Genomic DNA, 27,679 nt, shown 5'->3' on the forward strand with positions numbered 1-27,679 from the left:
CTAGTTTTGAAAGGCACAAATTAATCCAATAAGGCTCTGCATTTGTAACTGACAGTTTTGACAATGTGTCGCTCTTCACTGTCACTACCACGTGACATCATCGTCGTCGTGCCATCATCGTCATTCAGTCGTCGTCATCTCATCGCCCTGATGTCGTCATCGCCACGCCGTCGTCGTTATACCACAACTATATTTTATGAATCGACGTCGCATGTCGTCATGCCGTCATCGTTATGCGCCTTTTGTCGTTCTATCAATATTATTCCTTCTTGGACATTTTATCAACATTGCGTAAGCCTCACACAATCCATCTCATGTCTCCATGCTTATGGGCGACCTTGGTAAGTGAGTGCTGTGGCAAAGTGGGACATACCGAAGCATGTGGCACATATCCGAAGCTACGAAAGTGTCAGAATCGTCAGTACGAGTGTCAACTAAAGGTGGCTGCAGGAATATGGTCTGTCGCTACATCTCTGGGCTGCTTTTCGCATTACCATCGACAGTCATTGTTAGACGAATTTGCTGTAATTGTTTATTTCACGCAATACCTGCAAATTTTTACATCATTGTGATGGAGTTATGAAGACAATTCACAGTGACACCTATAGTTATTGGCCTCGCCGACTGTAACCAGCCGATTCTCAAATAGGCGTACGCTCTGTTCAAAGCCGGTTTCATACCTACAATTCCATCTAGCACTGAGGCTACAGGCTGTCCAGCAAGCTAATCAATTGTTGTGCCGATGACAGTCCTTGGCGAAGTTTCTGATATGAGCCTCAATGAAAGACGGTCGCGCCTGCCATGGCATGGCAAGAACTTTATTTTAATCCAGAGAAACTAGGGTCCGAGGGCACAAGCCCCCAGGCTTGGCAGTGGTATAGACATCGAAATATTATGCAGCAAGAAATGACCAGCAAAAGAGGAAAAATTGCGCTGCGACGTTCAAATGGCTGAGCTGATTCCGCATGAGGAAAAAACTTCAATAACGAACTCGTCTAAACACGAGAGGAAAAACAAAAACCCAACAACTGAGTGGGAAGTGCGCTTCTGATAGTCGTCTTTGTTTGCGATAATTTTTTCTTATTTCCACGATGAAGCTTTACAAGAGATAAGCTCATTTAACGCATTTTCCCCAGAATTCGGGACAGCGTCTAAACTTCTTTAATACCCCATTACTGTTTGAGGTAACAACCCGGTTACATTTACTTTCGCATAAAGCTCACTAAAGTAAGGTTGCATTACGTTTTTCTTTGAGATGGCTGCATGCACTTTCCTACTGTGAGTTCATTATGTCGTGTGCTGCGAGTGTCGGCACCCTGAAAGAACTTGCCAGGTATTTTAATTCATCAGCCACGAGTTACATATTTCTATATTATTGCACAGTGACAAGGCACATATAACGGTTTCTGATGTTTTGCTTCGTCTTTTTTTTTCTTATGCAGCCAACAACACCGAAAAGCAAAACTACTTAGTGAATAACGCAACAACTGTCGGCAAGTATATTATCGCTGTCGTTTCCAAATATCACTTAGAATGTGTTGAGCAGCCAGATGCTTCTCAATGCTCTTCCTGGTGCGAACTGCTTGCAGCTGCCTCGCTTCACTTTCACGTATCCTACGAATGCGCGTGTTCTTCGCTGCACGTATTTAAAAGTGCGTTCAGAACTTATCCCTGCTTCTTTATGCAAAGATTTCACAGACAGTTTGCAATTTACGTTCGGGATCACTCACTCTCAAAAAAACATGTAAGCGCACTCAACCCATATTGACATCTACGTAATGCGAAACATTCATGGTTTTGTATGAAATGGCTTTTGTGAATTGTATAGGTGTTCGGCAGCCGTATGGTCACCACTCTTGAGACGTGTTGCGCACTGATTAAACCAAGAGAGCGTAGATCAAGACAAATTCATATTACTTATGTGTTACGTTACCTTACATATTGTCTTACCATGAATTCTACATATTGTATTAAATTTACGTCTTCACAGGCAAGCGCCGCCGCCCCATTAATAGCGGAATTCGCCCTATACCTGTTACTTTCAAATGTTTATCTACATGAAATATCAACGTAAAGGAGGCACCATAATTGAAGCAGTAAGAAATTGGTGGTTCGATGAATCACCTAGGTGACATCTGTATCTGGAGTGCCAGCAAGTGCCGGTTTTAGAACATACTGTCTCTCCACTGCGACAGCAGCTGAGAGCTCGTAAAAGGGCTGCTTGTCCGTCAGTACGGTCGTTTCTTTTCTTTGAGCAATGAACGTACGCGCCCCGTGAAATAAGAAACGTATATAAATCGAGATCACGACGCAATCACTAGTGATAATAATCACCAAGTGTGTACTGGAACAAGAACACCATGACGCCGGCATATTTTCTTTAAACGCAGCTATGCATTTCTCGCGGTCGTTTCAATTTACAGGATATCAACAGCATTTGCTTCTTTCTTCCCGATTTCCTTCATTTTTTTTTATTTCTGAAAGCCACTTTTACTTTCGCAAGCTTCCACGGGACATTTATTTATTCTTTTCTTTTTCGGGTCACTCCGAGACTAGGAGGACATTCTTGTGTCTTAAACAACAACTCTGCCTGACAATCCATGATGCACTAGCTTCACCGCTTCAATCTGGCAGCTGATGTCTCAAAAGCCTTCAGGAAATACTTTCACGGAATTCTCGGTCAGAAAGCGATGTGCTATCTCCGAACAGTTGCTGAAGAGTTTAATGTCTCTTAGTTAATGCGCACATGCAGTGACGTATGAAAACGAGGACAGAGCCCGCTTAGTCATCCTCATGTTTGTTGAAACTCACATTATGAATGTGAATTGCGCGAGTACATGGAAATGTCACCAGTACTTGTACGTGTGACCTTACTCCGCTATATGTGTCCGATTATATGTGCGACTTGCTTGCTTCGTATTTTTTCGTCTTTCTTGGAAGTTCAGCAACGTCACTCACTTCTGCCTGACACGACGCATTCTCGCACACGTGTCCAAAAGTGAACCTTACTTTCTCTGTGCTTCTCTACTTGCTATACTTTGCCGCACTCTGATGAGAGAAAGTGACCATAAACTCTGCCGCGTAAGGAAAGAGGTTGGAGCGCGCAACTGCGATTTCAAAAAAAACTTTTACCTGTTTCATAAGCCCTGCATTGACAACACATCGCTGTGGCTTAGTTCTACTGGAGAATGCATCTGTTGGTCTGATCGTGAAATAGCAAATCCACGATATGGGCTGGTTCCGGAAGCTGCAAATAGTTGAGTAGGTGGCTTGTATGTTTGCCGTGCGCAGCAGATAATCAGTCCCGAAAAGAGTTGAGCTGCGCCTGCGCACTGCAGCTAGAAATACCGCAAGTTGTACTGACCCTTATAGGAAAGAAAGTTTTTTTATCACCCGCACTCGAAAACTTGAGCACTCGGCTATAGCATTGCATGTGTGTGCATTTCCTCGGGGTGCTTCACACTACCATCCGGATAACTGAACACCGTGTGATACACCGTGTGGTAAAGAGCACTGTGAGATCATCTCGTTTCAGTCGATACTTACGCCTTATGTGTACCAGCTGATACGCTTCCTATGTGGTGAGATTCTTATGCAGCATAAATTCGGCGCTTATTCAAATTTCGTGTGCTCTGTATTCAACACATTGCGACCCTAATGCTTTAATAATAAACCACGTGCAGAGCGGGCAGTGTTGAACAGTGCTCAGGCTTGTTTTTTTCTGATTTTTTTTCTTGTTGCACAATCTCTTGCAGAAGCACCACAGAAGGGGGCTGTTACTGATAGATTCGTCGTCGAAGTCTGCTTTGTAGTAGGCGCCGAATATGAAAAGGCATTCAATGAAACTAGGGATCTCCTGATCTACCTAGGCACGTTGCTAAATGCGGTAAGTGGTGAACAACGCATTCCGTAATTTTTTTATCATTTCACGGCTGAGAGATTACTGTTTCTGCTTCCCTTGACCATAGTCCTAGTGCCGCCGAAGCCATACAATTGCTTAATATCGCTCAGCCCATTACTGGCAGTCTCTGTGTCGGTGCAGGTATTATCCTAGACAACCTTTTTCACGCTCAGAGGCACGCATTGCAACGCTCAGCTGACTCATCTGTACAATGAAACCTGTTTACAAAAGTACATACAGTTGTATTATGATGGAGCGCGTTGTAGTTAGCCAAATAAATAAGAGATAAAAGTATAGCAACGGTTTCCTGCATCCCGTGCCATATTGCTCCAGAGTTGGTTTTCTGAGAGCAGGAGTGGTGGGATGTGATAGCAATTCCGCGGTGAGGGTTCCGTTGTATTCTTCGAGGATGTTTGTGCTTAGACGGCGGAGAATACGAGCACCTCAAGTTTAGCGGGCAAATGCGAGATTACCCAGAGCTGGCTCCTTCGCACCCTCAAAATTCTTAGCGCAAAGTTAATTATTGCACTATCATTTTCAAATTAAGAATAATAAGAAGAAACACACTCGCTGTCCTGTTTACGTTTGTTCGTACGGCTTTTTCGGCTTGAAAACCGCATCCCGTCTTCGGCTACAGCACGAGGCAGCACAACACAAAGTCATGCATGTTCAGGCTAAAGACCTGCTCAGTGCGACACCAAGTTTCAAAGCAAGCAAATGAGAGGTTCGATAACAAAACATAACTTTCCTATGTGAATCTACAGAAAAGCTTTATATTTAGTCCTACTAAAACCTTGCTCCACCTAGTCATATATTTATCACAGTGAGGCACATCGTGCATTACGCATAATTTGATTATATGCTTATTTTTATTGATTGATACGATGAATGCATTGGTACTGAATAACCGCAGCCGGTTGGGGGAGTCACTAAGATTGCAACTTTGCACACAGCGGGACGGAAAAAAACTGAACGCAAAGGCAGCACGACAGGGTATGAGCACTGGTGTCGTGTTCTCCGGCTCTTTTATTCGCGCGTTAAGTGAAGCTGCAATTGATACCGAATGCCTCACATATGTTAATTGATTATATTTTTGTAGCTGAATTTTCCAGCGTCAGAAACCTTCTTGTTTGACTCTAGGAACTAACTACCACCTTTTCCCCGCTCTGTCCTCTGGCATATATGAATGTAAAGTTATTCACCATTGAAATGAAGTATGCACATAACGTTATTTTTTTTAATTCTCTGTGCATAGCAAGTTGTAATTTACAAAGGTGTCCAGAGAATCGCGTGAATAACAAGCGTAAGTCGTTTGCTCTATGAAATTCTTGTATGTTTAATGTATGTCCCATAAATATTATGTATTGTGCATAAGCCTAGCTAAATTTGCCCATAGCGTAGTGTTGCTGCTCGTTACTAACAATGCGCGGCAAAGCTGTACGACAGGCTGACGTCACTGGGCGACCATCTGTCTGTAGCTTCGTTTCGAAATTTCAAAGGATGGTATCTTCAAAAGCTTTGCAAGCGTTTGATAGCGAAAAATGTAGGAATATACATTATTTACGCAACTCATCTCTTTTTGCGTTGGCATGTAAAACTCTTTCTCTATTTCACCAAAAAGTCATATCCAGTAACACCCAAGACCTCCTATATAAAATTATAACGCGCGGCTGTGAACGCGAAAGCGTTCACAGCAGCACGCGTAGCAGCACGGTAACGACAACGGGATCTCAAATTTGCCCTTTTAGACGCGGCGATAGAGCGGCGGGAATTACTGACGTCAGGTTCACACGTTTTACGAATGCGCGCTACTGACAATGTCCTTTTCTTCTTCCTATCTCTTTTCTGGCGCGAAGGTTGCCCTTTATTTCACTGGAATGACTGATCCACGTATACGATTCCAGCTTAATGGAGTTATCCGAACAGAGGTGAGCCATTTCCAAGCAGAAACCAGGAGTTTTGTTTAAAAGTGCCGTACGACACTAAACCTCCCACGGTTTGTGATGCTTTACCGCTACTTTTGCATGCGTAGCATCTATTTTCTTCCTCTCGGCACCAGCCTGCGTTTTACTGGAATGTACGGCTTCTGTCGACCCTAAAATTGGCTGACACGAGCCGTGCACTTCGAGCTCAGGAAACTGCGAAGGCCTTTAACTTTGCGCGGCGACACTTCTTCCAGTATACTTTTTTGCACCCGCCGTCTCACACGACTTAGGAGTCTACAGCGGACGAGCTGTTGCTCAATTTTCTTCTGTCGGTCCACGTTTTATGGTCGTTTGACACCACCTGTTGCTCTGACTACACTGCACGGAACAATGGAGGATAAAACTCTCGGTCAGTTGTAAGTGTTTCTTAACCTTTCTCAAGTCATTTGTAATGCTCGTGCGTCATTCATTGAATAATTTACGAATTTACGCACGGAAAAACGATAGCCGGTTTGGAGCCATAACATCTGGAACATACTATCTCCACAGCCGAACACGTCATGCTGAACGTGTACATTACTCAGCCGCACCCATGTAAAAGGACAGGTGTAGCTAGATCGATAACATTCAAAACCGGTTGTTATATGCACTTTTAAGACGCTGTATAAGGCAACGGTTGCTAGCTATAACTCATCACTGAATTTCTTTTTTTCTTCTCTGTTTAAGCTGTAATTGACACCTGGGCTCGACGCTGGTTACTCATCTTTTCAGATATCTTAAAATGTGGACAAAATGATTCAGACGCCCCCCATAAAGTTTAAGAAGACACTATTTCTAACATTTAACCACAATATAACTGTTTTCAAAAATACTAACCTAAGTTTTGTTATTAACAATACTCGTTGTCGCAAGCCGTTTTCATTTCGCGATGGGCGATCGGATCAAGCCTCCTTTTGATTCCGAACCCCCAAGTGACAACCAAAACAAGGTCCTATCTTAAACATAAGCCCCGTTTCTTGCCCTCGATTCAAACTGTTACAGTTGGTAGAACGCGATTTGAGAACGCTCATCGCAATTAGCTCACAATGTTCGCACTGGCGACTTAGATAGGCGTAATCCATTATGAGAAGGCCAACCAATTTAAGTCATTATAAGAAGGACTGATGACGGCAGGGTGACGAGATTCAGGTGACAGAGCTGGAATGACGACGAAATAACGACCACGACGGCATCATGTCCACGAGCACACACCTAGTGGCCCAAGCTGCTAGACAACTCGGTCCACGGGGTAGGCGTAAGAGGTTAGGTAGCCAGACAGACTGTAAACACAGTAGTAAGGAAAGAGTGCTAATCGCATTAAAACTGTCTCTGGGGCTTCGACTTTTAAAGCGCTGTCACTCATATCTAAAGCCCTACGAAATGTTCCTAGATGGTCATAATTAAAACAGGAATACTAGCGCCGCTGGATAACCAAGACTTAAGCTATAGCGATGACACACGTATCGCCTACCGATATCAAGATAGGCGCACCATGACAACCTTCAATTGCACGGCATGGCTCCGTTGTTGGTCCTGTTAACCTGGCGAGGCACCGACACCAAACTCGAATAAAGACGCATATGAAACTTCGCTTGAAAGTGTAATATAGGCATGACGCCGCGCAAGGCACGGCATCGTGTGGAACCACAATCGTAAGACTGTCCGCGAAGCGTTCTAAACTGCTTTTACATTTCTGCGCATGATTCTTCATGTTTGCAACCTGGTATACGTCGTTCATATAGGGCGAAACCAGCGCTGGAAGAAACATTTGCGGGAAGGCCCTCTATGAGCTTCGAGAACCGCACGTCTGTGCTGTGGATACGCGCGAGATGCTGAATAAGACGGCAGAGTTGATAAAGTCATGCCAGTTCACACATTGTGACCTTGCGGTGCGCCTTACCAGGTATGTAAATTCCATTTAAAATATTTGCGAGGGTCCTGTGCTTGTTGTTTTGGAAAAGCACACTTAAATGATCGTGTTCCCTGTTCAAGCCTGTTACCATCTTCTTTAGCGTTTCTTTCTAGCTGTTGGTTTGTACTCCTTCGTCAGTAATCTGAACGAACAGGCTTTAATGTAAAATTTTTCACATTTAGGAGCCGGCAGAGCAGCGTGCCGGCTGTAGAAGGCGATGTCATGTTTAGTTTTCCTGTTTCTTCCTTCCTTTAACGCCAACGGCCTGCCCATTGGCTGGCAATAACATCGTTCTGCTACGGGTTTGCAATGCCTGAATATGTTATCCGTGTCTGTAATGAAATAGTTTCACTTAATTTTAATCACAAATCGTAAGAAATTTAAGAAACACAACGTCTGAATATCAATTCAATTAAACAAAATATTTATGACGACTAAAAATATACAGGAGAAAAGTTATCGTGTGTTCAGATGAAAAGCATGTTTAGATCATTCGAAACATCGCGTGCCATTAACAAGCAGAAGTAAATAAGCATGTCGCAACTAGCTATTACCTACGTAGTTGCGTAATGAAAACGTCAACAAAAAAAACTGAGTGCCCTTCAAATCTGTGAACGATGGCCAGCGAAGCTGTCTATGTGGACCCCTTAATGGCGAACTGCACCTCCGCCACTGGTCGGCCCGACATTGCACTATCTCTGGGGTTAGCCCTCGTATGCGGAGTTTTTTTTGCTTACGACAAGGACACAAAAATTGCCATGGATGGTAAATGTATACAGCTTCGCTGTTAAACCCCGCCTAGAGGCCGGCCAGGAGCCCTTGGTCTCTGGCGGCATCCACGGCCTACTGGATGGTCAAAAGTTGGTCTTCGGGGGGCCGAGCTGAGCAGCACGGCCTCCCATTGCTTCCCATCCTCATTTTTTGGCCCTGCCAGGGTACGCGAGGGCAGGCCCAGATAATGTGAAGCAGGTCCGCACTTTCTTGACAAAATTTGCATTTGGCCGAGTATTGTATTATCCAATACTGCCGGAGAAAAAATTAAATATCTGCTAACATCGAGCGCCAGTAGAAGTTAAAAGAAAGTCTTTTGCATCATTGTGGGAGAACTCCGTAAAATATTTTTCCTGAATGTGCAGACACCTTTAAAACCGCAACCTGTGACATAAAATGTTCACTCTTTCTAGCGAAGACCTGGCGGAGAAATTGAATGACACGTTCATCAACAGGAAAGTTCATGGTAGGTGATGTTGTTTCTATGATGCCAGACTAACAATAGCTGCTACACCGCTCCTCTAGCTCTGCGCTTATAGTGTCCTGGTTGTAAGCATGAGTTCTCGGGTTAGACTCAAAGGAGCGGTGACGACATATCGACGAGAGAAAAAACATCTAGAAAATACCGCTAACTGCGATTTAATTGCACAGTGAGATGTATGTATGAATAGAACGCATCCTATGCAGGTGTGCAATAAATGCAGAAACCGCAAAAATTATCTGCATTGAAAATGACCCACATGCGAAGTTCCGTATTTCCATAGAGTCGGGTGGATCGATATGGGAGTAGCTGGGTTGATATAAGCGTCCAGCATGGTCTTACTATAAAAAAATTACCGACGATTACGTTACTTACTAATGCGAAATTTGAGCGCAGCAAAAAGCTGTTTCACCTTTTCGATAGATTGAGGCAAAGAAATCGAGCAACACATGTATGCGCTATCACAGAATTTTTTTTTATTTTTCACACGTATTCCTTTAACAAAGACTCCACTAACAGTTCTTGACAGTCATGAAGGAAGCTTTGTGGTCGGAGAAATAGACTGATATATGTTCGACTTGGTACACCAATGCTTGATTCTCAAAGACGAGATCTATACAAGTGCCTCGCGAGGTTGTCACAGCCGTGGGACGCGTTACGAGCGAGAGGAACGGGATGTTCTCCCGCATAAGTGTTAGGAAATTGCTGTTTGTCTTTATGTCAAGCCGCCACCGATCTGGCTCTCTGATTGCCACCGCACAGGGCGAACGGCAGCGGCAATTTCGGCTCGGGCGGTGCACATATACAGATCCGCCGCCACCGATCTGGCTCTCTGATTGCCACCGCACAGGGGTTGCATTGGAGGAGGAGCGAAGAAAGGAATTAAGTTCGAGCCGGCGCTTTGACAACCGGAGACTCGCAGGAAGAGGGGGGAGGGGGGCGGCGTGTACACCCAGCGGCAAACGATGGGGGCAGAAGCGCGCGCAGCAAGCGGACAACACGATAAAGGGAGGAGGGAAGAGATAGCAGCGACTGACTGATGCCGCTGACGCCGATAGTGAGTCAACCCCAGCTGCGGAGTTGGTTTCAGGGACAACGAATAACCGGCGCGTCGGCAACTGAAGAGCACCCTATCCGCCACACAAGAACAGGGGGGGGGGGACCCTTTCCTCCTCTTTCTGCATGGCGCCGACGGTGTTCTATGCAGTCACGTTATCTTGACTCTCTAGCGGCGTCAGCGGCATCCAGCGGTATCAGTCGGTCGCTGCTAGCGCTGGGGGGATGAAAGCGGGGCGGAGCTGGTTACGAGGCCGACGACGACGACGACGCGAAACCCAGGAACGGACGCCAAAGAGCTGTGCTCTAAAAGTTCCTCATTCTATGGAGGAAGGTGTCGTGACATATGTTTGCTCCAAAATAAATACATAAACCTTTTTTAATTAAAGTAATATTGACACAATGATGTCGGGCTCCCGCACCGCAGGATGACGCGCGCAACGGTCGGCGCCATGAAAGACGACGAAGCGCGTAAGCAGCACGTTCTTCTTCTGGCCCGCCATTAAAGAGAAGCGTCTATTCTGCAAGACTCTGTCTTCAATCCACGTTACATTTTTCTGGTGGAGGTGCGGGGTACACGCTACCGCTCCCAGACCGAACACTCTCTACAAGCCCAGCACGAAGCCCGGTGTTCACGTACGAACAAGCCCCCAGCTTCAAGGACAGCCACCTGAGCACGAGCCTCTACCCAATCGAGTCAGATGAATGAGTACATCGGTTCCACCTTCTTCCTCAACCGCACCGACCGACGGCGTCCTCAACCAGCCGCGAATCCCCACGTCCTTCCAATGGGACACCTTCGAGGATGTAGAGGACTGGCTCAATGACTTTCAGCGTGTCGCAGAATTGAATGGCTGGATTCCAGAGCGCAAGCTACGCAAAGCCTACATTGCCCTGGAGGACTATGCGTGGACATGGTTTGAGAACTGTTAGGTGGCCCTATCGACATGGGACGAATTCCGACGGCTGCTAATCAGCACATACGCCAGCCTCGATCGCAGTGAGCGAGCTGAACCTGCAATTCAGGCGAGAGTACAGAGGCCGAACGAAAGCGTCGCAATGTTCTTCGAAGATATGTGCCGACTTTTCCGATGCGCGGATCCGTCCATTCTGGAAGAAAAGAAGCTCAGGAACTTGATAAGCGGTCGGTGTCAAGCAAGAGTTTTTCGGTGGCTTAATACGCAACTCATCAAAGACCGTTGCAGAGTTTCTCGCGGAAGTCATATCACGGGAAACCCACTGCACCAGCGAACAAGGCAGTACAACCGCAACGTGTCGATCCTATCGCGTGACCCTCTCGCTATACCCTTGGGCAATACCGACGCCTTGCGGGAGCTCATTAGGGTTGTTGTTCGAGAAGAGCTCCAAAAGCTTCAGGTGGCTCCGGCATCGGTAGAGTGACTCGCTCTGGCTGTGATCGTCCGGGAGGAAATCAGGCAGGCAGTCCAAGTCCCAGAGCGAAGCGAGACACCACTGCATGAGGTACGGCAGCCACGACTTCGCATGTCGTATGCAGAAGCTGCGCGAAAGTCGTTGACCCCAATTTTTTGCGATGTGAGCGATGTTCCCGCGCAATGGTGAACGCCTCCTGGAGATTGAAGCATACCTCGTGGAGGCCAGGACCTCCTTTTCCACACGATTCTGTGAACCCAGGTCACCGTCACCCGCCTGAAGCAGGTCTTCCAGCCTCCTCTTCACGCCGAGAGCAACAAGGCGCCGCTCACCCAGCCCTGCCTCCCGGGAAAACCGAGTCCAGCCACTGCAGAAGTGAGGTCGCTGACGTTGCGAACGCTGAAGGTCATCCACTACGACGACCGCGATATGGCGTAATTGAGACGGAGAGAAAGCAGTGTAGTTCAGTGTCAGTATCCTGCGACATACCAGTTACCATATATGACCACTAAGTCATGGTGGTAATCCACACAGGTCCGATTCTGGTCATAACACGTCTGTTATGACCAGAATCTCGCTCGTATCCTGAAGAAAGTTTCGACGCAATGGACCGGAACTCAGATTCGTACTGCAAGAGGGCACCTCAAAATTTCAATGGGCCGGTGCATGGCACGAGTCAACATTCGGTGCTCCACGTACATCGGCGACTTCGTCATTCTTCCTGAATGTTCAAACGACCTTATGCTCGGCATGGATTTCCTTCAGGCGAACGGTGCCATCATCGACCTGCAAGAGTCTAGAGTCAGCTTCGCTACTACGTAAGCCATAGCGAACAGTAATGACAACGACCGCGACATCGCGCTTCGCGTAGCTGACGATCACGTCACGTTGCCAGCCAAGAGCAGCGTGCTTACTCTTGCCCGATGCGAGATGGAGGACGACGCCGAAGGAATTGCTTAGGCAAACATGCCCCTGCTTCTTGAGCGCAACATTTGCACAGCTAGAGGGCTTCTTCAGGTACGAAACAAATGTTCAGTTGTTTTGTTAACAATATTTAGTAAAGAATATCGGCATGTACGGCGAGGAAGGACAATCGCATTTTTTCGCGTAATTATTAATATTACTGACATTGCCACATTGGAAGCCGCATCACCTCAGCGATCTCGGTTAACCAGCCGAAAAGAACGGATTCACGTTCACGCCGCTATGCCAGGCCATCAGAAAGACCGTCTACTGAGTCTCGTGAATGAATTTTCGGACTGTTTTTCAACGTCATCCAAAGTGCGGCGCACGTCCATCACAAAGCACCGCATTATTACGGACGTGCCCGCACGTGCTGTTCGTCAGCATCCTTACAGAGTGTCTCCAGTGGACAGGGAAGCGATCAAGCATCAGGTGAAAGAGATGCTCCTAGACGACGTGATCCAGCCGTCCACAAGCCCGTGGGCCTCCTCTGTAGTGTTAGTAAAAAAAAGACAACACACAACACTTCTGTGTAGATTACAGAAAGTTGAATCGTGTCACCAAGGGCGATGTTTATCCATTGCCACGCATCGACGATGCAGTGTATCGTCTACAACATGCAAACTTTTCTCCTCCGTTGAATCTTAAATCAGGCTATTGTTAAATCGAAGTTGATGAAGAGGATCATAAAAATACAGCCTTTGTAACACCTGACGGACTTTACGAGTTCAGAGTTCTCCCCTTCGGTCTCTGTTCCGCGTCTGCCACCTTTCAGCGGATGATGGATACCGTGCCCGCTGAACTCAAATGGCAAACCTACCTCGTATACTTGGACGACGTCGTCGTGTTCTCGAGCACGTTTGACGAACATCTCGCACGACTCGAGAGTGTCCTCGCTGCGATTCGTACTGCCGGCCTCACCACCAAGCCTGAAAAATGCTACTTCGGGTTCCAAGAGCTCAAATTTATTGACCATGTCGTTGGTCCTCAAGGCGTGCGACCAGATCCCGACAAGTTGTCTGTGGGTGTAGAAAACTCGGCCACGGCAGCTAAGAACGCTGTACAACGCTTCCTTGGTTTGTGCGCGTATCACAGGCGCTTCGTCGAGGGATTCTCGTATATTGCTGAGCTTCTGACACGGCTTACACGCGACGATGTGCCTTTCATTTAGTCGGACGAGCAGCAGCAGTCGTTCAATGAATTGCGCAAGCGCTTGCAAGAGGCCCCAATACTTGCTAATTTCGACGAAGACGCTGACACTGAAATTCCTACTGACGCCAGCAATGCGGGTCTCGGCGCAGTTCTTGCGCAGTGGGCAAGCTGGTGCGGAACGCACCATTGCTGAGTCAAGCCTCAGTCTCACCAAGGCTGAGAAAAACTACTCAACTCCTGAAAAAGAATGCTTAGCGGTTGTGTGGGAAATTAGTAAATTCCGACCCTACTTTTACGGTAGACCCTTTAAGGCTGTCAGTGATCACCACGCCCTGTGCTGGCTTGCCAACCTCAAGGATCCTTCAGGCAGACTAACCCGTTGGAGCTTGCGCTTACAAGAGTACGACATTACAGTTGTCTTCTGATCTGGAAGGAAGCACAGTGACGCTGACTGTTTGTCATGCTCACCGCTCTCTACGAGGTCATCGAAACCTGACCATGACTTGCCATTTGTCGGCGTTATCAACGCCATGAAGATGGCTGAGCACTAGCGCGCTGCCCCTGAGCTGCTACCGCTGATCGAGCACCTTCAATGACTTGAAAGTGTTTTACCCCGCTCGCTCGCGTGTGGCTTATTATCGTACTACTTGCACAACAACGTCATTTACAGGAAAAACTGCGGAAGCAGTCCCAGTACGTACCTCCTTGACGTGCCGTCGGCGCTGCGCCAAGACAAGACAATTTGCAAGCATGCCGTGATGAGCCATGCACGGGACACCTGGGATTCGCTAGGACATTAGCAAGAATACGGCAGAAGTATTACTGGCCCCGACGTTATTCTTCTGTGAGACGGTACGCAAAGACCTGCCCCGATTATCAGCGCCGCAAGAAACCACCAGTTAAACCATTTGGCTTTCCCCACCCTGTGGACTCTCCTCAAGCACCGTTCCAACAAATAGGAATCGATCTACTTGGGTCATTCCCAGTGACCTCTTCGGGCAACAGATGGATAGTCGTCGCTACCGGCTACTTAAACCGGTATGCCGAAACCGAAGCTATTCCGCAAGCAAATTCTTAGAACGTGGCCCAGTTCTATGTACGCCACATCGTCCTACGACATGGTGCACCGTCTGTTCTCATAACCGACTGTGCTGCAGCATTTACAGCGGAACATATGTAGGGCGTTCTCCAGCTGACGCATAGTTCTCGCCGCAAGAGCACTGCACATCACCCTCAAACCAACGGATTAACGGAACGTCTGAACAGAACGCTGGCTGAGATGCTCTTCCATGTATGCCGACGTAGAGCTGAAGACGTGGGACGAGACTTTACCCAATGTGACCTTCGCGATAACACTGCTGTACAGGACACTACACAGTTTACGCCATTAGAACTTGTATACGGGCGCCACATCACGTCAACACTTGACGCCATGCTACCTCTCGCTGATAATTGCCCTACTAGCGAACACGTGGAAGAGTTCGTACAAAGAGCCGAAGAGGCACGCCAGCTTGCTCGACATCGTATCCGGAGGCAACAGCATACCGACACCCTTCGATACAACCAGGGTCGACGCGACGTTCATTACAATGCCGGCGCTTGCGTGTGGGTCTGGACGCCCATCAGTCACCGTGAACTCTCAGAAAAGTTGATCCGCCGGTATTTTGGTCCCTACAAAGGTACACGCCACCTCAGTGATGCGACCTACGAAGTCGTCCCCTACAGTTCTGAGCCCGGTTCGCTTCGTCGTCGTCCTCGCACTGAAGTTTTTAATGTAGTGCGCATGAAACCATACTATGGGCGTACGTGAACGCCAATATGCACCTCAGGAGCTCCATTTCTTATGTCGCTGAAAAAACTTTTTGACGCGACCGAGACGGTCGCTTTCTGCATGGGGGGGGGGGGGGCAATTGACACGATGATGTGGAGCTCGCGCACCGCAGGACGGCGCACGCAAAGGTCGGCGCCATGAAAGACGATGAAGCGCGCAAGGTGCATGTTCTTCTTCTGGCCCGCCATCAAAGAGAAGCCTCTATTTTGCAAGGCTCTCTCTTCAATCTACGTTAAAATATCGCGCTTTTTTGCTTGCAATTAGCGTGCTTCCATTCTTGCGCGACTTTGAGTAACTACTTGAAGTTTAAACCATTTCAGCTGAGAAAATGGCGGCTTTGTCTGTGTGCGTGGGGCCATGCTTGTGTCGTGCTGTTCATGGCGATGACGAAGTTATTCTGCTCAGTTGCTGGTTTTCTTCTAGGGCTGCAGTTTTTCTCTATATTATTGTCATGCATCAGTAACAGGCAATGACGTTTATGCTGAACCCTGAAGACACCTACTCTGCTGGGAGATCCTCCCCGCGGAGCTTGCCATGGAAGATATGGTCTTGGACTTATCTGGCGGTCAGCATAGACCGCCCGTGGCTCGGAAGCGGCTCAGTTTGGCAGTAGGATCCGACGCTGCTGTTTCCGAGCTTTCAGACTCAAGATCGGGAGATTCAGATGCTTTTATACCTGTCAAGCACCACCGTCCAAGACTGACGTCTCCGGCATCATCCTCAAGTGAAGCGACTATCATATATATACAGTATGATCAAGTCTACGACAGTAGCTTTCATACCCGTTGACGCGATGGTATGCCTAAATGCTATCTCTCGAGCAAAACTTAATGATTTCTTCTACAAACTTGCCCCTGGACTAATCCAAGAGGTTCGCGTGAACCACTGCAAAGATGTCATTGCAGTTGACACAACTGATGATAAGATGGTGGAAACTCTACTTGGTTTGTCTGAACTGTGTTGGGTCCACACTCATCCCTACATACCACAGGGTACAAATATAGCAGCTGGTGTTGTATCTGGTGTGGACGTGGATCACAAAGACGACGTTTTTAAGAACATGATCGTTTGCACGCCACCATGCAAAATAATTAGCGTTCGAAGGCTGGGCTCGTCAAAATGTATGAAGGTACTTTTGCCTCTGGAGAGCTGCGTAGTCATATAAAGGCTGGACTTGTGCGCTATCCTGTTCGACCTTTCGTACCACGGCCTTTGCAATGTCACAATTATTTTAAGATTGGCCATATTCAGGGCTTTTGCACCAGACGTTTGGTCTGTGCCAAATGCGGTGGGAATCACCATGTAGGTTCCTGTGAAAGTCAGGCATATCGGTGCCCGAACTGTAATGGTGAACATTTGGCAACGGATAAAGGATGTCCCTCATTGAAGAATAAAGTAAAGGCACCAAAAGAGAAAGCTAAAAAGAAGGCAGCAGGAGATGAAAGCTCCCGTCGCTGTAGTGCTGCCACAGCGACTGCAAAAGCAGAGCGTTCAAAGAATAAGACACAGCGCATCGGAAAGTAGGGAGGCGGACCTTCTACCTCTCAGACACATTGTGGCCAGCACCGCCATCGAAATTGTCAGAAAAAGTATCTATGAAGACTTCAACCACAGTAAAAGCACTGTAAACACAGTACTTAAAGCGGTATCAGCCAACGACGATGCGTAACTTGTCAATGTTCTGAAGATGCTTCTCAACGTCATCAGATCTCTAATCGCCGGTCGCCAGACACCAACAGCGTCAGCAGCAGAGCAACTTTTGGAGGCCCTCGTTCCAGTCCTCGACGGCCTTCACTAGACGTTTTACCGCAAACAATTGTAAGTTTTCAGCAACCTCGCCCCTTTGTGCTGCAACGGAATGTCAGATCGATGCGACCGCGGCACGCTGACCTAGTTCGTCGACTCATCGCTATGAAGACTCGACCAGACGTTATATCCCTTCAGGAAACTCACGTAAGGAAATATCTATTTCGATTGCCTGGCTTCATGGGTGTCCACAATATGATGCTTCTAAAGCATCAGTGTACGTGAGTGCTGACTTGGACTTCGCGGTTCTTGACACAGACGGCATCTGTGACGATGAGTTTCAGTGTGCAGCTGTTACTATGAGCCTCAGAGGTGTATCTACGATTGTGGCAAGCATGTACAACAGGCCTACACATTCTTCCGATACTTCACTACTTGAGTGCTTAGTGTCTCGGTGTGGTGCATCGTTTGTATTGTGCGGGGATTTTAATGCCCACCATCCACGATGGTGTAGCCGTCGCCAAGGTAATCGTGGGGCAGAGATTAACGAGATCATTATCAAGAATGATCTGCGAATACTGAATGATGGTTCACCTACATTTATAGCTAGAGGAAAAGAGCACTCCACTACAGACCTTGCGATCTCAACGAGAGATGTATGCATAGCCTCGTGATGTGAACCTGACCCGTGGGGCTCAGATCACCTACCCATTTGGTTAACACCAACACATACCGCGGATCACCGGGATATCGTTTATACAGTGACTAACTGGGACAAGTTCCATCAGCTGATCTTACGACTGAACTTACGAGTGAGTGCTTACGAGAAGCTAAAGTGCAACGACGACGGAGTATCGGCAAACCAAACTATGATCTAAAGCTCTTGCGGCTCCGCGCATGTCGACCGCGCGCTTACAGACGGGCACAGCGCTCTAAACGACGCACCGACTACACTATGTATAATCGCATTGATGCAGCCATACGGCGGCATACAAAACAGCTTCGTCGCAAGAGCTGGGAAGCTTTGTGTAGTTTGTTGCATACTGGAAGTGGTTTTTGATGTATATGGCGCGTATTGAAGGCCCTCCACACTCCTGAAGTCTGCAAGAATCCTACGGCTGCATTGAGCATAGCGACTGGTGAGTCACGAAAAGTAATAGCGGAGGCATTTACAGACATTTTCGTCTCTCCTGCATCCAGTGACACCACAAATGGCGACCTTCCTTCTTTGACAAGTCACAGCACCATAAACGCTTCCTATAGTCCAGCCTGCCAGATGGACGAGGCAGATTTCACTCTTGAGAAGCTGCGACACGCGCTGAGCCTCTCCAAACGCCGCACTTCTCCAGGCGAAGATGGTGTGACGTATCAAGCATTTAAGAACGTTGGTAAGAGTTTTCATGACCGTATGTTGGACGAGTATAAGGAAGTATGGAGAACCGGTGTAATTCCTGCTGAATGGAAATCGTCCACCGTGATACTAATTTTAAAGCCCGGGCGTCCTGCAAGGCACCTCAAGTCCTAGCGGCCAATATCCCTAACTTCAAATGTCATCAAGTTAATGGAGCGAGTGATCTTGCTTCGCTTAGATGTCAAGCTATAGGACCTGATTTTTTTCCTTCATGTCATTAGTGGCTTTCGTCGCCGCCGTTCAGCTCTGGACAGCATATCAGACCTTGTCTCAGCGCTCGAATTTGCTAATTGAAACAAGCATTCCGCCTGCATGCTCTTCCTAGACATACAACAAGCTTTCGATTCAGTTCCACATAAGCCAAATATTTTCCCTCTTGCAACCGCGGGAATTTCGGGTCGTATGCACCACTTTGCGTATAACTTTCTACCGGAGCGCCGGATGAAAGTGCGTGTCGGGGGAGTAACTAGTGAATACCGAAATGTGAAGTGCGGTGTCCCACAGGGCAGCGTGTTATCGTCGTTTTTGTTTAACACCGTACTCGCCGCGCTTCCATGTCGTTTGCCTCGGGACAGTGATTTGCCTGTGAGCATAGCTGTCTACGCAGATGACATTGCTCTGTGGATAAGTGCCGTTCGCACCTTGGTCCGCGGCTTCGTGCAAGTCTGCAAAGAGCTCTAAACGCTACTTCGGAGTACTTGGGTGAAGTTGGCCTGCTCATATCACCTGCTAAGTCGGCTGCAATAGCATATCACCCTAAAAAACGCGCTCGTCCAGCAATGAGCCGACTGTACCTGGACGAAACGCCTATAAACTTTTTATAAAATTTTCATTTTTTCCTTTCACAGTTGAATTGTGGAACGATTTAGATGGCACTTTACGTGAAATGTCTGTTGATAATTTTGTGCGAGAATTGCCAAATCATGTATTTTTTTCATGACACTGTACTGTTTTCTCTGTAAATCATTACACTCACATTTGTAATCATGCACTTTCCTAATATGGTTTATGTATAATCTTCTGTACCACTCCTCCAATGTCCCAATTCATGGGATAGCAGTATTTGTAAATAAAATAAAAGATTAAAAATTATCTGAGTGCAGCAACCCCGTTATTTGGGGTTAATTGTGGATGATCGCATCTCTTGGCGTGCTGCCGTTAAATCTGTACGACGCAAATCGCACTCCCTCCTTATCTACGTGGCCGCCTTGACTGCTAGAGGTGCTGACGGCGACCAAACAACGGCAACGGCTCTTCAGGTGTACCAGTCATCCGTACTCTCAGGCATGATGTACGCATTACCAGACCTGAACATACCACCTAGTTTGATGGCCCAACTGGAGCGAGATCTTCGCGTTGCCCGTCGCCTAATGCTTGGATTACCTCGTGAGGCGCAATTTCTTGCATTGCCAACTGAAGCGGATCAGTTACCCCTGAGGCTGCAAGCAGACCAGAGAGCTCTATATCATACTGAGTGTCTGCACCGCGCATCGAATGGTCAATCGCTCCTTGATCGTCTCATTCACAGCCCGTTAGCTCGCATGGGAAAAATGGCGGCATTATTTATGAGTATAACGGACATTTCTGAACATGCTGCTTCAGTTACGCCTCCGCCTCCAAACGATATCACGAAAAAAGTATTCTCCGTTTAGATCACAATCCCTGATATGCACAAGAAGTATGATACGCTTGTTTCGGCAATATCCCAATTGGCTCAGTCTCACATGTTCGAAAAGTTACCAGATTATCTTCGGGTATGCACAGATGCATCTGTACACAGCGACCGTCAAGGCGCCTCTGCAGCTTTTTTCTGCCCTTCAACTCAAGTACGGCGTATCTTTCAAATACCTCATCCAACTTTATCAACAACTGCGAGCTAGCAGCCATTAATTTTGCACTGAAATACGTGCCACCCTGTATACGCAATGCCTCATGACTTCGAGCGTACCGTAATCTTGGAAGAACGCTAACATAATTCTAATCCATAAGAAAGTGGACGCCAAAGACTTGAAAAATTATAGACAGATCAGCTTACTGTCCGTTACCTACAAAGTATTTACTAAAGTAATCGCATATAGAATCAGGAACACCTTAGACTTCTGTCAACCAAGGGACCAGGCAGGATTCCGTAAAGGCTACTCAATAATGGACCATATTCACGCTATCAATCAGGTGATAGAGAAACCTTCGGAATATAACCAACCCTTATATATAGCTTTCATTGATTACGGGAAAGCGTTTGATTCAGTCGAAACCTCAGCAGTCATGAAAGCAATACGGAATCAGGGTGCAGACGAACCGTATGTAAAAATACTGAACGATATCTATAGCGGCTCCACAGCCACCGTAGTCTTCCATAAAGAAAGCAACCAAACACCAATAAAGAAAGGCGTCAGGCATGGAGATACGATCTCTCCAATGCTATTCACAGCGCGTTTACAGGAGATATTCAGAGACCTGGATTGGGAAGAATTGGGGATAAGAGTTAATGGAGAATACCTTAGTAACTTGCCATTCGCTGATGATATTGCCTTGCTTAGTAACTCAAGAGACCAACTGCAATGCATGCTCACTGACCTGGAGAGGCAGAGCAGAAGGGTGGGTCTAAAAATTAATCTTCAGAAAACTAAAGTAATGTTTGACAGTCTCGGAAGAGAACAGTAGTTTACGATAGGTAGCGAGGCACTGGAAGTGGTAAGGGAATACATCTACTTAGGACAGGTAGTGACCGCGGATCCGGATCATGAGACTGAAATAATCAGAAGAATAACAATGGGCTGGGGGGCGTTTGGCAGGCATTCTCAGATAATGAACAGCAAGTTGCCATTATCTCTCAAGAGAAAAGGGTATAACAGCTGCGTCTTACCAGAACTCACGTACGGGGAGAAAGCTGGAGGCTAACGAAAAGCGTTCTACTTAAATTGAGGACGACGCAACGAGCTATGTAAAGAAGAATGATAGGTGTAACGTTAAGGCATAAGAAAAGAGCAGATTGGGTGAGGGAACAAACTCCAGTTGTTGACATCTTAGTTGAAAACAAGAAATAGAAATGGGGCATGGGTAGGACATGTAATGAGGAGGGAAGATAACTGATGGTCATTAAGGGTTATGGACTGGATTCCAAGGGAAGGGAAGCGTAGCAGGGGGTGGCAGAAAGTTAGGTGGGTGGATGAGATTAAGAAGTTTGCAGGGACAACATGGCCACAATTAGTAGATGACCGGCGTAGTTGGAGTAGTATGGGAGAGGCCTTTGCCGTGCAGTGGGCGTACCCAGGCTGATGATGATGATGATGATGATGAAATACGTGCAAGAGGAGTTAACTACATCGAAGGTTGCCATCTGTACGGACTCCTCTACTGCCCTCAGTATGTTACAACGCATTCAGACTGATTGTCCTTTTGTGCGCAGCAATACTGACACTGCGAGCAAAAGTTCATCACGTGGGGTATCTCTCGTTGCTCAAAGGATACCTTCCCACGTAGGAATCGCCGGAAATGCAGAGGCTGATCGGCTCGCTTCAACTTTCGCAACAACTGTGAGTGCCCAGAAATTTTGTGCAAGCTTGATGACGCTCGTCTGCTGATTCGTCACCGCCTACTCAAGCAGCATCCAGACCAGTGCGTCACAAATAGAACATTCCCGCCCCGCGTTGAGCTGAGGGTTGGCTGCGTGAACGCGCACGAACGTATATACAGCCAAGGACGTGTGGCAAGTCAAGTCCATTGTGTACGTCTCGTGGCTGCTGCGAGACACTTCAGCACCTTATATTTGAGTGTCTCGCTTTCAGTGCACAGCGCAAGTCGCTAGTGATAAACTGTCATCTCCTTGGCCTGCGGTGTACGCCACTCGACGAATGCTTGTGCCCCAGTGGCTGTGTGTCTAAACGTGATCAGGCTCATTGCGCTCTACTTATTTTTCTAGAGTTAACTAACTTAGGTTCATGTTTATAGGGTCGAAATTATTCTATTCAACATTCTGTAGTATCGTGAGCTTCAGTGACCATCCCCTACTGTGTGTGCTCTGTACTGTCTTCTACTTTAGTCTTTTGATTTGTCCTGTTGCTCTTTCTTCTCTTTCCTCCCCGCCTTCCCATCTTCCATTTCTGCGTTGCTGTCACCTCCCTTCTGAAGAGTAGGCAGGCGTTGTGCCCCTTCCGGTGGCAGTTGCCAGCCTGCTCCTCGCTTTCCCTTTCCTGTTAATTGCGTATATGTATTCACAACAAATAATAATAATAATATTAATAATTTCCTTAAACTTGCACTTTCTTCTTTAATCTTGCTGACTTCTGGGGTTCCCTTTGCAACTTTTTTGTAAATGTACGCCTCCCATACCTTTCTCAGTGACCGCCCTTTCGATGTTTTAAAGTGATAGTTGCTTTCGGCTCACTTTCCATAGTCGTTTTGATGTCCACCAATTAATCCGATTTACGTCCCTGAAATGTGCAACCTATGCTAAAGCAAAGCTTTTTTTGCGTCTTCCACGACTTCCACGCTGCTGATGGCTGCCGTCTAGCCCTGAAGCTCTTGCCATGTAGGTGGATTATTCTGAAAGTAATGTTGTCGTGACACACTGGTCATCCTACAGTCGCCATCCATGCTGGCTGCTCGCTACGGTGTTGCACATTTGGCCGGTGCTGGACGCAGTGCAAACGAACATAGGTTATAATGAGCCCTAAATAGACAAGACTGACGGACACAGGACACCGTACAAACAGACACCGTATAAGTGCAAATTAACGCCGCCCACGCTACGGGACTTAATGGAAACAAACAGCGGGTACAGTGTGAATAAAGCTGGCCCGTGACGGCAAGTGATGCATGCGAGCGCGCATATGAGCTCTAAGAACGACACGTCATCGTTGTGCTGTCATCGTCGTCATTTCGTCGTGGTTATTTCATCGGCTTCATGTCAGAGTGATCATTTTATTCGTTCTCGTGTCATCGGCATTCTTACATTGTTTTCGCTCTGTCGCTCTCACTACGCTGCCATTTAGTCGTTGTCACGCCGTCATCTTCGAGTCGTCGTAATCTGCGTCCTAATCAGTTCATCGCGATTATGCTATCGCCATCATTTCTTTGCCGTCATCGCCGTCATGCCGTTATGCCGTCGCCGTCATTTTGTCGCAGTGATTCCCCTGTCGTCAACACGTCGTCGTCGCGCCGGCATCGTCTTACAGTCGTCATCATACCATTTTCTATTATCACGTTGTCATCGTCATTCAAGCTCCCTCATTCTCTTCGTCACACCGGCATCGTCATAACGTCGTCGTCAGATCCTAGGCATCACTTCAGCACCGAGATCAAGGTGTCTTCACGCCGTCATCGTTATATTATCGTGATACCATGGTCAGAAAGCAGTGCCTATCATACCATCGCCATCATACCATCGTCTTCATACCACAGTTGTTGCTCCAGTGCCGTAATCCCGCCATCATCGTCATACCATCATCGCCTCTCGCGCCTCGTCATCTCATGGTCCTCATGCATTTCTTCATCATGCTGTGGTGGTAGTTCTATTGTGGTCCTCTCGTTGTAGTGATTCCAGCGTGGTCGTCGTCGCCGTCATTTTATCCCAATGTTGCATCGTCATCTACTGTCATCTTCATGTCGTCACGGTCGTTCGATTATCGCCATTACTTTTTCGTCGTACACGTCGGGTGCAACATCGAGCGCAATGAGTTTTTGCTGAGTGAGGAAGTCCCCAATGGAAATGTCCGTCTGGGTTGTCTAGTCTCTACAGCACCAACAACGTTCTTCACAAACACCAATGAAGGTTTTGCTTAAACCGATTCCCACAGCGCATGTAGTCCGCACACTTTGTTTTTCTCCAGAATTTTATGCAGAAAAATGTAGCAGTGCGCCGCCAATATTCAAACCCTTGACTCACGATTGACAATCGAAGACGCTACTTCTCAGCCACTTCATCAATGCTGCGACAAAGAAAACTGGGCCTCGAGAATAGTGCACCTGGCCTCTCCAGCATGGGTTAAAACGATCGGTAGGCACCACTTTGTCGAGCTTGTCCATAAACGAACTAGGTAGTGATACAAACGAAGCCGGTAACAAGAAGAGAAAGGCTGGATAACATAAAGGAGGAAGATAGTCGCTTCATTTTGGTTCTTCCCGCCAGGAGGAGCGCAACCTACACAAACGAAGACGAATTGAACTGGACGCATCACTGAATAAAATATTTTTCTTTTTTCATGCAAAGAATGCGCCCGCGCGCTTCTGCAAATGCTCACGCTGTTCCATGCAGCTCGAAATTGTGCAACGCTTAATAGACCTACACCTGCGCCGACTTTCGCATCGTTGTTTTGCGCTATGGCCAAATCGAATTTATTTTCATACTCCTGATACCCCTTGTCCCATTTAGACTTTTGAGCCATCCTGTCGAATAAGTACTTTATTCAATCAGACATTTACCTGTGTGAATCGCGGATACTGCAGAACGAGTCACTTCGTTGCCGCTATTACTGCCTACGCAATTACCGGTCCACGCATATTTGCGACAGTTGATTTATTGGCAGCATGCTCTCGCGTCTTTTCATATTACTGTGGAATACTCATACGAGGTTTTATTCTTTGCAAAAAGAAAACTCCAGCGGAAAAATGGCGTGTATAATGGACAAGTTCCGCGCATTCAATGGCGGAAATATTAGCCACGTAAATTTTTAGTCCGTTCTTTTTTCTCAGGTCCAAAGTGAACATGGCAGCACTTTCACAAAAGTTCACTACGAAAGAGGATTAGGACCATAATCACGTTCTTGTTTACCCAAGAAAAGGTCCGAAGCAGATGGATGATGATAAATCACAAACATTAGGCAACAGTGGCCATTCATATGCTGCGGGTAAATGTTGGATTGACAATTTTCAGACATGCCATTTGAAGTGAGAAGCACCAGAGAAAGACGTGTTTCAGCCCCTGTGCCTGCAAATGTAAAAGCCATCCTCCACGTGATAACGAAGGGTGCCGAATATCAGCCAGAAGTATCGGTACATATGTGGGAATATCGCGGGAGAGAGTTGCTAGCATTATCCTCGACAACTTGCAGATGAGAAACGTGTTAACAAAATTGATCGCAATACTTTTGACAGCTAAGCAAAATAGGAAACGTATCGTGACCGTTCTGCAAGTTTATGAAAAAAAAAATTAGTGATATTTCGTGGGCAAACTGGTAACTGGCGATGAGACATGAATTTACTGTTATGATCCCGACACTAAAAAACAGCCCAAGAAATAAACGCCCTCAAATTCCGCCAGGCAACAGAAGTTCCGTGTATAAACTTCAGAGCAGAAGCCAATGGCAACAGTTTCTTTAAGGTAACAAACGCGTTCTGCTGGTGGACTATCTCCAAAATATTCATGTGCGTACTTGACGAAGTTGAGGCAAACGACCAAGGGAAAAAAACGTCGTCGAAAGACCTCCGAAGTGGCCATAGTGAGAATAAACTTTCATTCTTGGCAAGAGCAGTCTCCGCCACAGTTGGGCGGCCTCCTTATTCCTAGTAGGCGCAAGCCATGGTCATCTACCGTGCCTGTTCGATCGGGCTGTGCTATCTCTTCGGATTCTCGTCTGATAACTAGAGCACCGTTCCCATTCATCATCGACTCAGAAGGCAGTGAAGGCACTTTTGTGCTTTTTCAGAACGTATGGTTTGCGAGAGCGTCTTTAACTCAAGTACTGTCCGTACACGTATCTACACCTTCTCTCTCCCTTCTCTCGCTTCGCCTTCTCCCTTCCCCTAGCGTAGGGTAGCCAACCAGACCCTTGACTGGTTAACATGCCTGCCTTCCTATATTTCTCTCTCTCTCTCTCTCTCTCTCTTGGCCTCCCACTGCCCCTCGGTGAGTGTTTCGGTGTCTATGGTGTGGCGTTTTCCGCCACATCCCCCCATCACATGGCATCAAAATACGTGCAGAATTATGTATATTGAGTGGGTGAAATTCGGTCCAATGGGATGCAGTGAACATAGCTGTTGGCCTAGAATTTCTTGAGGGTTACTGCCTCTTCCTTAGTTAGGCTTGGGTGAGGCGGCGGGTAATTTCGGTGTAGCCTGTAGTGTTGCAGAATATCGGTGTACTTTTGGAGTACTTCCTCCGTTCTGTTTGGTGCCTCCTGTGAGAAAGCCCGAGGTGAACGTGATCTCACGTGGAGGCGTCGGCTCCCTCATTCCCTACTTTTCATACCTGCTTTCTATAAAAAATTTTAAATTTCGCCATATTTCAGAAAGCTCACGCATCAAGTTGACAACTTTGTCTCTCTGCATTGAGAAACAACAGCAAATTATTGTAAACTGCATTTATTAATACATACACAGCGCTCGGAAATTGGTGTATATTACATACGCCTAAAATACATGTTTAATTTGTGTATAGTGCTTTTTGTGCGCCTTCGAACACATACTAACGTTATCACGTAAACTGACAGGTCAGGTATCAAATATGCCCGCTTTAGTTTTTACAGACGCCGTTTACAGAAAGGCGATACCTGTTTTCGCCATAGAGTTCGACTTTGTCAATTTCATGCTTCCATACATCCTAATGTTACTGAATTTCAGCAATCTTTGCAAAACCTGTTGCTTGCTACATTTTGTAGAATGCCACATTAGTTGACAACCACACTATCTGCTAATTTTAACAAATGTCCCTCTAGCTGGTCTAGAAGTTCCTTAATAAAAATATTTCCTTGTCTTACGTGCATGTGAAAAGGAAAATTGAAGTTTTCACTGACCTTGAGCTTCCTTTCAATTTCTAATTTCTGGTCACTTGCGAAGTCAGAAGTTTATTGAAGTTTCGGAATGCATACGCGGAGTATCGAAATGTCAGTGAACTTTGTACTACGAAGGGGAATGACGAGGAAGCTTTTTGTTTTCTTCTAATCGCAAGCATGTTTGGCGACTATGATTGTGCGCTCTGATAAACTACGTCTCCTCCGAAAAGCTGACATTCACAGTGGTTTTACAGGTCTGGCTTTCATTGCTGGCGTTTGCACGGACTATAATGTTGCAGTGGCAGAAGACGATCCACACAAGTTCAACGGAGTATTTACGGTGGCTCATGAGATCGCACATACGTATGTTGGTTCCCAATACGAATAT

The 27,679-nt window shown here is 46.8% G+C and overlaps 1 protein-coding gene across 1 annotated transcript in view; it reads left to right on the plus strand.

Moving 5' to 3' along the window:
- The window catches only part of LOC142563259 (venom metalloproteinase antarease TserMP_A-like), a 73,243-nt gene that overhangs the window by 39,841 nt on the left and 5,723 nt on the right, over positions 1-27,679 (plus strand). The window contains exons 6-9 of the mRNA XM_075673812.1: positions 3,756-3,886; positions 7,608-7,768; positions 8,962-9,014; positions 27,546-27,654. Coding sequence (XP_075529927.1) covers positions 3,756-3,886; positions 7,608-7,768; positions 8,962-9,014; positions 27,546-27,654 — 454 coding nt within the window. The remainder of the gene's footprint in view (positions 1-3,755; positions 3,887-7,607; positions 7,769-8,961; positions 9,015-27,545; positions 27,655-27,679) is intronic.

This window comes from Dermacentor variabilis, chromosome 11 (assembly GCF_050947875.1).
Source record: "Dermacentor variabilis isolate Ectoservices chromosome 11, ASM5094787v1, whole genome shotgun sequence".
In the NCBI taxonomy this organism is placed as follows: Eukaryota; Metazoa; Arthropoda; class Arachnida; order Ixodida; family Ixodidae; genus Dermacentor; species Dermacentor variabilis.